This window comes from Tetrao urogallus (assembly GCF_951394365.1).
Source record: "Tetrao urogallus genome assembly, chromosome: 6".
NCBI classification, from domain to species: domain Eukaryota; kingdom Metazoa; phylum Chordata; class Aves; order Galliformes; family Phasianidae; genus Tetrao; species Tetrao urogallus.
Window position 1 is genome coordinate 49,700,500 of NC_136819.1, and position 12,663 is coordinate 49,713,162.

The 12,663-nt window shown below is 40.6% G+C and overlaps 1 protein-coding gene across 1 annotated transcript in view; it reads left to right on the forward strand.

Annotated features, from left to right (window-relative positions):
- Positions 1-12,663, forward strand: part of DYNC1H1 (dynein cytoplasmic 1 heavy chain 1) — a gene marked incomplete at both ends in the record, with an annotated part of 42,379 nt that overhangs the window by 15,831 nt on the left and 13,885 nt on the right. Inside the window, 26 exons of the mRNA XM_079537008.1 lie at positions 476-758; positions 1,014-1,114; positions 2,542-2,701; positions 2,824-3,067; positions 3,239-3,422; positions 3,914-4,126; positions 4,283-4,521; positions 4,646-4,802; positions 5,231-5,458; positions 5,647-5,877; positions 6,008-6,148; positions 6,425-6,658; positions 7,215-7,421; positions 7,517-7,638; positions 8,006-8,171; positions 8,435-8,598; positions 8,859-8,988; positions 9,726-9,859; positions 10,114-10,228; positions 10,346-10,507; positions 10,584-10,798; positions 10,884-11,088; positions 11,227-11,400; positions 11,498-11,617; positions 11,739-11,859; positions 12,466-12,661. Coding sequence (XP_079393134.1) covers positions 476-758; positions 1,014-1,114; positions 2,542-2,701; positions 2,824-3,067; positions 3,239-3,422; positions 3,914-4,126; positions 4,283-4,521; positions 4,646-4,802; positions 5,231-5,458; positions 5,647-5,877; positions 6,008-6,148; positions 6,425-6,658; positions 7,215-7,421; positions 7,517-7,638; positions 8,006-8,171; positions 8,435-8,598; positions 8,859-8,988; positions 9,726-9,859; positions 10,114-10,228; positions 10,346-10,507; positions 10,584-10,798; positions 10,884-11,088; positions 11,227-11,400; positions 11,498-11,617; positions 11,739-11,859; positions 12,466-12,661 — 4,646 coding nt within the window. The remainder of the gene's footprint in view (positions 1-475; positions 759-1,013; positions 1,115-2,541; positions 2,702-2,823; positions 3,068-3,238; positions 3,423-3,913; positions 4,127-4,282; positions 4,522-4,645; positions 4,803-5,230; positions 5,459-5,646; positions 5,878-6,007; positions 6,149-6,424; positions 6,659-7,214; positions 7,422-7,516; positions 7,639-8,005; positions 8,172-8,434; positions 8,599-8,858; positions 8,989-9,725; positions 9,860-10,113; positions 10,229-10,345; positions 10,508-10,583; positions 10,799-10,883; positions 11,089-11,226; positions 11,401-11,497; positions 11,618-11,738; positions 11,860-12,465; positions 12,662-12,663) is intronic.

Here is a 12,663-nt window from a genome sequence, read left to right on the forward strand (position 1 = left end):
TAAGCTGCCTGTTCCAAACGTAAATGTTAATGATTTCTTCTTTCCAAAGTAAAATACCTTATTAAGCTGCTATTACTATATGCTTTTGTGTCTAAGTAGAGATTGAGAGTTGGGAGCAGAAAGTAAAATCACTCTGAGTTATTCCTTTGGATTTTTAAAGGATGTTATCTCACCTGTTTTGGGAGCATTGTCTTCATAATTTCTGGGAAGTGAAATACCTTGTTCAGCATTGTAATGGATTAACAGACTAATGGAGGACCAGGCTGCTTTGCTGAAAGCTAAGAAAGTCCTTAGCCAGAGCAGTCAACATTGTTAGTTCTGTCTTTCTATTAACGCTCTTTAAACAGTGTAGTTGGTAGTTCGTGATTTCTAAATGATGGCAGTTTACTGTGCTGATCTGAAAAGTTGTAGAATTCCTGGCTTTACTGGCAGTGACTTGTACTGCTGCAGTCTGAAGGGTTACTTCATTTTCCAGATCACTGAGTTGGTGCACCAGAGAGATGTTACGAGATCACTGTTGAGAAGCAAGGTCGACAACTCCAAGTCCTTTGAGTGGCTCAGCCAAATGCGGTTCTACTTTGACCCAAAGCAGACAGATGTGTTGCAACAGCTCTCCATTCAGATGGCAAATGCCAAATTCAACTATGGTTTTGAGTACCTTGGTGTACAGGATAAGTTAGTACAGACTCCTCTTACTGACCGCTGTTACCTGACAATGACGCAAGCCCTGGAGGCAAGACTTGGAGGATCACCATTTGGTACGTTGGGTCTGAAGAACAGTAAAAACTTCAGATATGAACTCTTACGCTCTGGAGTGTATAGCTTTAGTCCAAGGTTTCAGAATGTTTTTAACTAAGATGTTGAAGAACAAAACAGTCTTTTGGGAGAATCTGTAACAATTTTAGGTTCCTTACTGAGTACCATTGGAATAGGTATGCTGGCAGGTGATGTGGTTAGGCAATGGTACATGAGACTGTCAACACTAAAACACATTTCTCTTGCTTCAAAATTAGGTCCTGCTGGTACTGGTAAAACAGAATCTGTTAAAGCTCTTGGACATCAGCTGGGTCGCTTCGTGTTGGTTTTCAACTGTGATGAGACATTTGACTTCCAGGTAAGCTGCTCAATTTAAAAGAACGTGGTCTTTGGTAACACGTGCTAAGAATCTCTTCGGAACAGCCAGCAGTGTTTACTTTTGAAATGATCATGTGTAACGTTTAACTGAGCAGGTTACCTGTAGTTGTACAGGTGCTCTATAGCAGAAAATGCCTGAAGCAAAAGTGGGGTGAAAAATTGTTTGCAGGGGCAATGTTCTTCTGTTTTTGTTTGGTTTAGTTTTTTCTTCAGAGCTGGTAGTTCAGTAGTAAATTGAGGAAAGGGAATAAGAAGGGCAGGAACACGAACTGGCTTTAGGAAAGTAATTTTCTTAGTAGTGCTAGTTTAATGAAGAACCAAGGAGAGTTTGAGGCTGCATGATTACCAAATTATCCTTTGTGGCAAAGCTGTAGACTTCGCCTCAGCGTGTGAAGGATGACTCAAAACTAAAAAAAAAATGCCCAGATATTGTAAAATTAGTAATGTTTTCAAGCTGAGAACCAGATGAAATTTCTCTGTTAACTGTAAAGCAGTTCTGTGAAGAGTTTCTGTAAATACAAATACAAAACACAGATGAGGAATCCTGGTCCTTCCTGGACTCAGGTGGAGTGCAAGTATGTGTTTTTTGCTTGTTCATTTGTTTTTCTATACAGCTGCGTTCTTTTAGGACCAGGAGTTCATTTTGTCAGTGTTTAGCCTATAGTGGTAACCGTAAGAAGGAATGGTAAGAAGTGATAACTTAGAGAGGAATAAGAACAGGGATGGCATGTGATATTCTTGCCCCTAGCTCTCTTCCTACCTCTGACTGGTGTCAGGATCAGTAAGTGCCAGGATTAAATGGGTTATTTGCTGTTCATGTTTCAATGAATCTTTACAGGTACTTACTTCTCCCCTTGAATTCATTTGTTCCTGTAGCATTCTCTACCAGCTAGCTCTACTGCATTACTGTGCACTTTACAAAAGAGCACCTTTAATCAATTTCCTGGCTCTTGTATTAGAAAATGAAAAGCTGATTCTTAGCCATTTTGAACTACTGTGGCTTTTAGACCTCCAACATACTCTCTTATTTTGTGGAGTCTTGCTTAGAAGGCAGTCAGAATCTGTCCATCCCATTTGCTCTTCTGAAACGCTTTGTAATTCAGTAACTGTTGTGATAAAGTACAAGAACAGTACCTAGCATTAGCAATACCAACAAGCAAAGCATCTGGCAGTGGATATACTTCCACTGTTTTGTGAATGCACCATAGGACTGTAGTAACAAAAAGCAGCAAATATCTGAAAGTCAGTTAAATTCTTTACAGCTCTTACAAAGAGTCTGACTTGTGTACAAATGCAGTTCCTCCTAGCTTTGGGTGCCCTATCTAAAGTACTGTTGTCCGTTCCTGTTGCCTATGCGTAGGCAAGAAGGATGGTGCTACTTCAGTGAATTTTCTTGTCTGTGTGCAGGCAATGGGACGCATCTTTGTGGGACTTTGCCAAGTGGGTGCTTGGGGCTGTTTTGATGAGTTCAACCGGCTGGAGGAGCGCATGCTGTCTGCCGTTTCACAGCAAGTTCAGTGCATCCAGGAAGCCTTGCGAGAGCATTCCAACCCCAACTATGACAAGAGTATGTCCCTGTTCATTTCTGGTAGTGTTGTGTAACATCCTCAGCGTCCTTTGTGCTGTTTTGTTGCTCAGTTACATTTCTCCCAACAGTCATGAATGAAACCGCTTTCCTTCTCTTTTCAGCTGCAACACCTATTACTTGTGAGCTGCTGAACAAACAGGTCAAAGTAAGCCCTGACATGGCTATCTTCATCACCATGAATCCTGGCTATGCAGGCAGATCGAATCTGCCTGACAATTTGAAGAAGTTGTTCCGTAGCTTGGCAATGACAAAACCAGACCGTCAGCTGATTGCCCAGGTCATGCTGTACTCCCAAGGTTTCCGTACAGCTGAAGTGCTCGCCAATAAGATTGTACCATTCTTCAAGTGAGTGTCAAGTTTTGCTCCTGTAGCTGCATTGTACAGCTTATTGTTCTAATTTGTGATGTTCTATGCAACTCACTAAGCACTGCATAGCAATTAAACGATGGCATGTATTTTCTTGAATGTTGTGTTGGTCTCTATTGAGAGCCATATTTTGTATTTCTTGATTCTTAGGCTTTGTGATGAACAGCTGTCCTCCCAAAGTCACTATGATTTTGGCTTGAGAGCACTGAAGAGTGTGCTGGTTAGTGCAGGTAATGTGAAGAGGGAGAGGATTCAGAAGATAAAGCGGGAGAAGGAAGAGCGTGGTGAAGTTGTTGATGAAGGAGAAATTGCAGAGAACTTACCAGAACAAGAGGTGACGTGGGTGTGAACTCTTCTGTGACAAAGTGCAGGATGCAAACTAAGCAAAGCAAACGCCCTGCGGCGTTTGGCAATTGGCAAAGTTATGTTACTCAGAGGAGGTGATAATTGATAGCTTAGAAGCACTAAGTGAAAGAGGTGCTGAACTCAGAATCCCATGAATAACAGTAAAAGATTTGTTTTTATGTGACTAATGCATTCATAATTTTTATTGCTGCTCAGTTCTTCTCTAGTTATTTCCAAAAGCATATTGAGGAAGCAACTACAGTTGTATAAACTAAAAATCAACAGGAATTCATTAAGTAGTTTGAAGGCAGAGTCCTACTTTGATGGTTGCTCTTACCAAGACCTTGCTACTTTGGTGCCTTATCAGTGAACTTTGCAGGGAAGTGCTCCTTTTTGAACACCCTCAGCAAAGTGAACTTAATTAAAAACTAAACTAAAACTAAAAACTTAGCCTTAATTAAAACATGATTCTCTCTGCAGATCTTGATTCAAAGTGTATGTGAAACCATGGTACCAAAACTGGTTGCAGAAGATATTCCGTTGCTGTTCAGTCTCCTTTCTGATGTATTCCCTGGAGTGCAGTATCACCGTGGGGAGATGACAGCCCTGAGAGAGGAGCTTAAGAAAGTGTGTCAGGAAATGTACCTTACCTATGGTGATGGAGAAGAAGTTGGTGGCATGTGGGTTGAAAAGGTAAACATAAAATCAAAAACATTGTGCAGTTGGAATTAATGCATGTGTAAGACTTAATATTCCTTTTTATTATGAACTTTCTCACCTTAATTGAGCAAGAAATAGAAGGTTCAAAGTACTACTGAAGTTGTTCACATGTTGTTTTTTCTGTCACAGGTTCTTCAGTTGTACCAGATTACACAGATAAATCATGGATTGATGATGGTGGGTCCCTCTGGAAGTGGAAAGAGCATGGCTTGGAGAGTACTATTGAAAGCTCTTGAACGACTGGAGGGTGTGGAAGGTGTTGCTCATATTATTGATCCAAAAGCAATCAGCAAAGATCACCTCTATGGTACTTTGGATCCAAATACCAGAGAATGGACAGATGGCTTGTTTACGCATGTCCTGAGAAAGTGAGTCATAAGTAGCACAAATGAAAAGTGGGAAGTAGATATGTGCCCTGTTTTTTCTTGGCCTCGTTTTGTATTTGTTCACTGTTGTCTGTAACACTACAATAAATGTTTCTTTCAATTACAGAATCATAGACAATGTGAGAGGTGAGTTACAGAAACGTCAGTGGATTATCTTCGATGGTGATGTAGACCCTGAATGGGTTGAGAACTTGAACTCTGTTCTGGATGACAACAAACTGCTGACTCTGCCAAATGGAGAACGTCTCAGCCTTCCACCAAATGTAATGCTCCTTCTTTATAGTGACTTTGTGACTTGATTTCATACAAACTTGATGCTTTTTTCTTGTGTTGTGCTGTTGCCATTCCTGTTTCCTCCATAAGCAGGCTAATATTCATCTCAGGTCTGCAGGAGTTCGGAGCTCTGGTGGAACCCAACATTTTGTGTTAGGTTTATTCTGACCCTGTGAGACCAATTCACTGCATTCTATTAAAGTTTAGGATAGAAGGCAGTAATGATGAATTTTGCTTATAGGAGTTCAGTGCTGCTGGTTCTTCAGAGGCTAAGTACACGCTGACTTCTAAAACAAGGTGTAGATATGGGGTTGGTAATTTTTCAGGGTTTTGGGGGGAGTTCCTTTGTCTGTTGTTGTTTTGTGTGGTTGTGGGTTTTTTTTAACTTTAAAATCTGTTTTAAATTTGTGTTCTTCAGGTGCGTATCATGTTTGAGGTACAGGATCTGAAATATGCCACTTTGGCTACTGTGTCAAGGTGTGGTATGGTCTGGTTCAGTGAGGACGTCCTCAGTACAGACATGATATTCAATAACTTCCTGGCGAGGCTAAAAAGCATTCCTCTGGATGAAGGTGAGGAGGAAGCTCAGCGAAGGCGAAAGGGCAAAGAAGATGAAGGAGAAGAAGCAGCATCCCCAATGTTGCAGGTATCATGAGAAGCCTGGTTTACTTCAGATTTGTGTCAGCTTCTCATAGAAAAGCTGACTTTCTTGTTAAATCCTTTTTTTAAAAGAACGTTAAAATAAGAAGCATTTCCAACTTTAAACAAAATTACTTCCTGGTTGTCAAATGCAAACCAAATGTTTTGAGTAGTGCTTATCTCTCCCCCCAACAGATACAGAGAGATGCTGCAACTATAATGCAACCATATTTCACATCCAATGGCCTTGTAACCAAAGCACTCGAACACGCTTTCAAGTTGGAGCATATTATGGATCTCACCCGTTTGCGCTGCCTTGGTTCTCTGTTCTCCATGTTGCATCAAGCTTGCCGTAACGTAGCGCAGTACAATGCCAACCACCCGGACTTCCCAATGCAGATAGATCAACTGGAGCGCTATATCCAGGTGAAGATGCTGCGCTGCTGCGTGATTTCTGTCTTTGATGTGTCAGAATAGTAGCTAGACTTTATTTATTGTACATGAAGTTCTGTTCTATTGCTGTATGAACAACAGCTTCTTTTGCTGCTTCCTACAGAGGTACTTGGTCTATGCAATACTCTGGTCTCTCTCTGGAGACAGCCGTCTGAAAATGAGAGCAGAGCTTGGAGAATACATTAGGAGAATTACCGCTGTTCCGCTGCCAACTGCACCCAACATTCCTATAATTGACTATGAGGTAAAACTTGTCTTATGCAAACACTGCTGCTTTGTAGTCTTGGAAGCTTGATTTAGATTTTGAAGATGAAGATGGAGAATAAAACACTAGGTAATCTTAAGTTCTGCAGTTTCTGACTTTCCAGAGAGCAGTGGTCTAAGCTGCGTGTTCCCATAATCACATCAAAGTCAATGCCACAAGATACTCTGGTTTATAAACATGCATGTATTTTAAATAAGGTTGAATGACGTTCCTGTTGTAAGTTCTGATGGTGTTTTCTGATGGTTGTGTTCTTAGGTGTCCATTACGGGTGAGTGGGTGCCATGGCAAACCAAGGTTCCTCAGATTGAAGTTGAGACACACAAAGTGGCAGCTCCTGACGTTGTAGTACCAACCCTAGATACAGTTCGCCATGAAGCATTGCTGTATACCTGGCTGGCAGAACACAAACCTCTGGTACTCTGTGGCCCACCAGGTTCTGGAAAGACCATGACCCTCTTCAGTGCTCTCAGAGCCCTTCCTGATATGGAGGTATGCAGGAGTGTGTGCAGTCACATGTGTGTGTGAGCAGCAGCAAGCTGCTAATTTCCTTAAAGATTGAATTAGTCTTGATGTTGTACTGAAGCGATTTCCTAGCTTGAATTCAGTGGTGCTTCCATCTTAATCAGTGGTATATCAGCACAGCAAAAAATAAAAATTATGGTGTGTTTAAATTTATTTCTCATGATCCTCAGCCCAAAAGCTAATTCCTTCATATCTAGCATCAGTGAATGCAGGAGCATACCTCCGTTTGGTAATGAAAATTTTGTAGTAATGTTTAAGAACAGCTGTCATCCTTGAGAGTATTTAGGTAGAAAACCAGTGAAGTAAAGCTGTGATGTTCTGAGTACACAGTTGGGCAGGAAGCATTGCTGCATAGTAAATGGAAAACCTGTGGAGGGAAGCATACAGGTTACTATAGTCAGTAACCTGATGGTATATGTACTTCTGCTATGGCAAGGTGGGCTGTAGGGTACCTGTTTTCCAGGACACTGTTTCGAGCTGTAGTGTAGTCTCACTTAACTAATTTTCTCTTCACTATTTTAAGGTGGTTGGACTCAACTTCTCTAGTGCTACTACTCCAGAACTGCTCTTGAAAACTTTCGATCACTACTGTGAGTACAGGCGTACGCCTAACGGAGTGGTGCTGGCTCCTGTGCAGTTAGGAAAGTGGTTGGTGCTGTTCTGCGATGAAATCAACTTGCCAGATATGGATAAGTATGGCACACAGAGAGTCATATCCTTCATTAGACAGGTTTGTTTTTCATTGAAGTTAACTATATCGTAACAGTTACCTTCACAGAAACTTAGTGTTATGCTGATTTTGGTTTCTTGTTTTGTTTTTTCCAGATGGTGGAACATGGAGGATTCTACCGTACGTCAGATCAGACGTGGGTGAAACTGGAGAGAATTCAGTTTGTTGGCGCTTGTAATCCACCAACTGATCCTGGAAGAAAACCTCTCTCACACAGGTAATACATTTGATAAACAGCTCTATGTAGCTACAGAGTAGCCAGGTCAAAACGGAGGCAATGAATATGAAATCCATTCTTCATATCCTTGTTTAGTACTAACTGTGCTTACATCGTGTTCTTCACTTCTGAAGGTAACTGCTAGCTGGTTCCTATTCTGACAGTCAGTGGCCTCATTGTTAAATTTGAGTCACCTGTCTAAAATGCAGAATTCTTTTTGGTCCAAATCGCTATGATCCACCTTGATCAACTGCAGTTACTGTTGTGAATTTTTTATCAAGCAGTGTTTTAACTTGGCAGAAAAACAAGTGAAATAGTGTAGTCTGTAACTTGGCCTATCAGACTCTCAAATATGTTAATCTTTCAGATTTTTACGACACGTTCCTGTTGTTTACGTGGACTATCCTGGACCAGCTTCACTTACTCAGATCTATGGAACGTTCAATCGTGCCATGCTAAGGCTGATCCCATCACTTCGCACATATGCAGAACCTCTTACTGCTGCTATGGTAGAATTCTACACAATGTCTCAGGTAATTTCATGACTACAACCCTAAATTCTAATTAGTCTTCCTTTTTGCTAAAGCACTTTAACATGCGTTGCTTGCCTTTCACATGTATAGCCCATGTACGACTACTCAACTAATTACTTGATTTCTGATGAAAGTTTCTGAATGCGGCTAGCAAAGTAATATATGGCAACTGAAGTCCTGTAAAAGTATGGCACAATTTTGAGATGAAGTAACTGCTATATATATGTTATATAAATAGAACTAATAGATGTTTGGGTTTTTAGGAGAGATTCACTCAAGACACGCAGCCACACTACATCTATTCACCTCGTGAAATGACTCGGTGGGTGAGAGGAATATTTGAAGCATTAAGGCCGCTGGAAACCTTGCCGGTTGAAGGCCTTATCAGGATTTGGGCCCATGAAGCACTACGTCTCTTCCAGGACAGGTAAGAAGCATGAGATGGGAGAGAGTGAAATTTAAAAAAAAGCAGTGCAAAATCTATTTTCCCCACTCGTTGCCTGCTTTCATTAGAAAGCTGAAGTGTGCTCTATGTTAAGGAGCTGGACTACTTTCCTTCACTTCAGCTTAACTCTTGTGAATAGTAACTGCAGTGCAGAAGCACTTTGTTGGTAGCACTGCCATGTGAGGTGACTGCATCCTCCCCCTGCAGAGGATTGTAGCCGTGGTATTTTTTTCTTTTTCCAGACTTGTAGAAGATGAAGAGAGACGTTGGACTGATGAGAACATTGATATGGTTGCTCTGAAACACTTCCCCAACATTGACAAAGAAAAAGCTATGAGCAGACCTATCTTATACAGCAACTGGCTGTCAAAGGTAATAAGGAGTAACAGAATAATGTGGGAGCAGTTAACTGATGAAGCTCTTTTGCCTATATTTGTATTTTTGATAATTTGTATTTTCCATTGGATTAAGCTAATTTCTGAGAAGTTCTTGCTGTGATTATCTGAAATAAGTGACCACAGAGTTAATAGTTACTATTCCAGGGATGCTATCCTTACTATGGGAGGATGTACTGTAGTACATAAAAGCAGTTTTAAATGATGTTTCTCTAGAATAGGATAAAGCTTTCCAAAAGCTGCTGGCAGCTGCTGCTTATGGAATCTCCTGACATTGTAAATTTTATGGTGGACTGTTTCTCAGTCTGAACAGACAGATACTGCTGGGCAGTCCGTGGAAATATTGCTGCATCAAGTCATGAGTCATTCTAATCTGCTACCCTTTTCTGCGGCCAATAGCAAATGCTTAAGGCTGTCTGAATGGGGGAGTGAGGGAGATCAAGTCTGTCGCACTACTTCCAAGTCTCTTTTGTGACTGACAGCTCAAGCTAAGCTTATAATAGGTCCAGTAGATAAAGTGTTTAAACTGTGTACCACTATCAGTGGGACTTGAAGCTGTAAACATGTCCTTGTGTATCTTAAATGAATACAGCATTCTTAGGCTTCCATTAGGGGATTGCTTTATAATTCTGCTTTCATCTAGTACAAAATTGATCCCTGAACAAAATAACTTTCAGCTCCTAAATTCCCTACTCTATTGACTGATTTTTCTAGGATTATATTCCAGTGGATCAAGAAGAATTAAGAGACTATGTGAAAGCTAGGCTTAAAGTCTTTTATGAAGAAGAACTTGATGTACCACTTGTTCTGTTTAATGAAGTCTTGGATCATGTATTAAGAATTGACCGGTAAGTTGAAACTTCAGTTGCTGTTTGCATATGTTGTATTAAGAGACTTCTTTCCAAAGCAGAGCAGCCTGTATACAGGCTGAGAAAGGAGCTTGATCTCATTCTTATCCATAAATGGTCTTTTAGCTCCTGGATGGCTGGATTCTAGCTAGAGAATTTTTGGTTTTGGTGCTAACTTGAAGTTTAGGTACTGAAGAAAAAAGCTTTATTAAGTTGGTAACACTTGACCAAACCTGCTGTGTTATTTTTTTCAGAATCTTCCGTCAGCCGCAGGGTCACTTGTTGCTTATTGGAGTCAGTGGAGCAGGAAAAACAACGCTCTCAAGATTTGTTGCCTGGATGAACGGTTTGAGTGTCTATCAAATTAAGGTTGGCATGCTGGTTTCCTGACAAAAACAGTCAGTTGAAGCGTACTTCATGAATGCCTCTACAAAAGATTCTACCAAAATGAAATTTATATTAATAACAAATGTTAAATCTTTCCAGGTTCACAGAAAATACACAGGTGAAGATTTTGATGAAGACCTTAGGACAGTTTTAAGACGTTCTGGCTGCAAAAATGAAAAAATAGCTTTCATAATGGATGAGTCAAATGTATTGGATTCTGGATTCCTGGAGAGGATGAACACTCTCCTAGCCAACGGAGAGGTAAGAATATTTGATGTAATCATGTTAAGCACCCTTTTACCACTATAATCTACTACAAAATTATCTTTTGAATTAGGTTCCCGGTCTGTTTGAAGGAGATGAATATGCCACCCTCATGACTCAGTGTAAGGAAGGAGCACAGAAGGAAGGTTTAATGTTAGATTCACACGAAGAACTCTACAAATGGTTCACCAGCCAAGTTATTCGCAATCTCCACGTTGTGTTCACTATGAATCCATCTTCTGAGGGCCTGAAGGACAGGGCAGCTACCTCTCCTGCCCTCTTCAACAGGTAATTGCTGTATATTCAAATGTACATTTTCCATACTACGAAAACAGTATTTTGGGGAATCCTTCACAAATGCTTTGTGTTTCAGATGTGTTTTGAACTGGTTTGGAGATTGGTCGACTGAGGCGCTGTACCAAGTTGGCAAAGAGTTCACAAGCAAAATGGATCTCGAGAAACCAAATTATATTGTGCCTGATTACATGCCAGTTGTGTATGATAAGCTGCCGCAACCACCATCGCATAGAGAAGCTATTGTTAACAGTTGTGTGTTTGTTCATCAGACTCTTCATCAGGTATGTTTTATTATATTGCTTAACTTGTGTTGTTCTCTAGGCCTCAGAATCACACACTGTTTTCCTAAAAAGTATGGTATTTAGCTTCTGAATAGGTTTAAAACCAGTGAGTGATCAACAGTTCTTTCTTTCCTAAAGGCTAACGCTCGTCTGGCAAAACGAGGAGGCAGAACCATGGCAATCACACCACGCCACTATCTGGATTTCATCAACCATTATGCCAACTTGTTCAATGAGAAACGAAGTGAATTGGAAGAGCAGCAAATGCATTTAAATGTCGGCCTTAGAAAAATCAAGGAAACAGTTGATCAGGTACGTGTCTTTAAAACTGCGCTCTTTGTGAAGGTTGGGATGATTAAATGGATCTCTGTGCTTAATCTGAATTCTCCCATCTGACAATCTAACTCAGGTGGAAGAGTTGCGGCGTGACCTAAGAATAAAGAGTCAGGAACTGGAAGTGAAGAATGCAGCAGCCAATGACAAGTTGAAAAAGATGGTTAAAGATCAGCAAGAGGCTGAGAAGAAAAAGGTAAAAATCTTTGTTAGATCTCTCATAAATATTCTTGGTTATGACAAGAACCTGTAGAGTAAGTACTTGAGGAAGTTCAGCTTCTAAAAAGCAGCGTTTTGTCTGTGAAACTCCCACCTAGGTCATGAGCCAGGAGATTCAGGAACAGCTGCACAAACAGCAGGAGGTCATTGCAGACAAGCAGATGAGCGTGAAGGAAGATCTTGACAAGGTGGAGCCTGCTGTTATTGAAGCACAGAATGGTATGTCAGCACGTGAGGGGATCACGCTGTGGGATTGGATCTAAAACTGAAATCTGTGGTAATATGCTTCAGTGTGGTCCGAGTTGGTCCTGTCTAATGAAGATACGGGTACCTAACATGGAGCTGAACAGCATTGGAGAAACTCCTACTATTTTAGCTTCTGTGTTCTGTGTTGTTTGTAGTATTATGTGACATTTGGTACTCATTGTGGTTTGTGACTTAATTTCTGGCACATCAGCTTAGTTATTCAGTCTGTATGTTTGTAAAGAAAGCTCATAATCAGAAAAGTTGCTGATGCCTTTTAATGGCATAGACAGTATACGAATGAATTGCATTTTCATAAAACTGGGTAAAAGAAACATTCCTTATAACAAAGCTTCAAATAAGTCATTTTGAGACAAGAGTAAGTTGCCTGCAGGCTGTTGTCCAGTTAAGTTTTGTAAAAGTTTGTCTTGTGGTATGGTAGTTTTGAGTGTTTATCTGCTACCTCAGCTTCCTTTGAAAAGTTTGAAGCATTTTTACATATCCAGGATCCTTTAGCAGACTCTGCTAACAATTATTTTTCTTCTTTCAATCAACATTTGTCATCTTTCTGACACTGGTTAGCTGTGAAGTCCATAAAGAAACAGCATCTGGTAGAGGTCCGTTCTATGGCTAATCCACCTGCAGCAGTGAAGCTAGCACTGGAGTCCATCTGCCTACTGCTGGGTGAAAGTACAACTGACTGGAAACAAATACGTTCCATCATCATGAGAGAGAACTTCATTCCAACTATTGTTAACTTTTCTGCTGAGGAAATCAGGT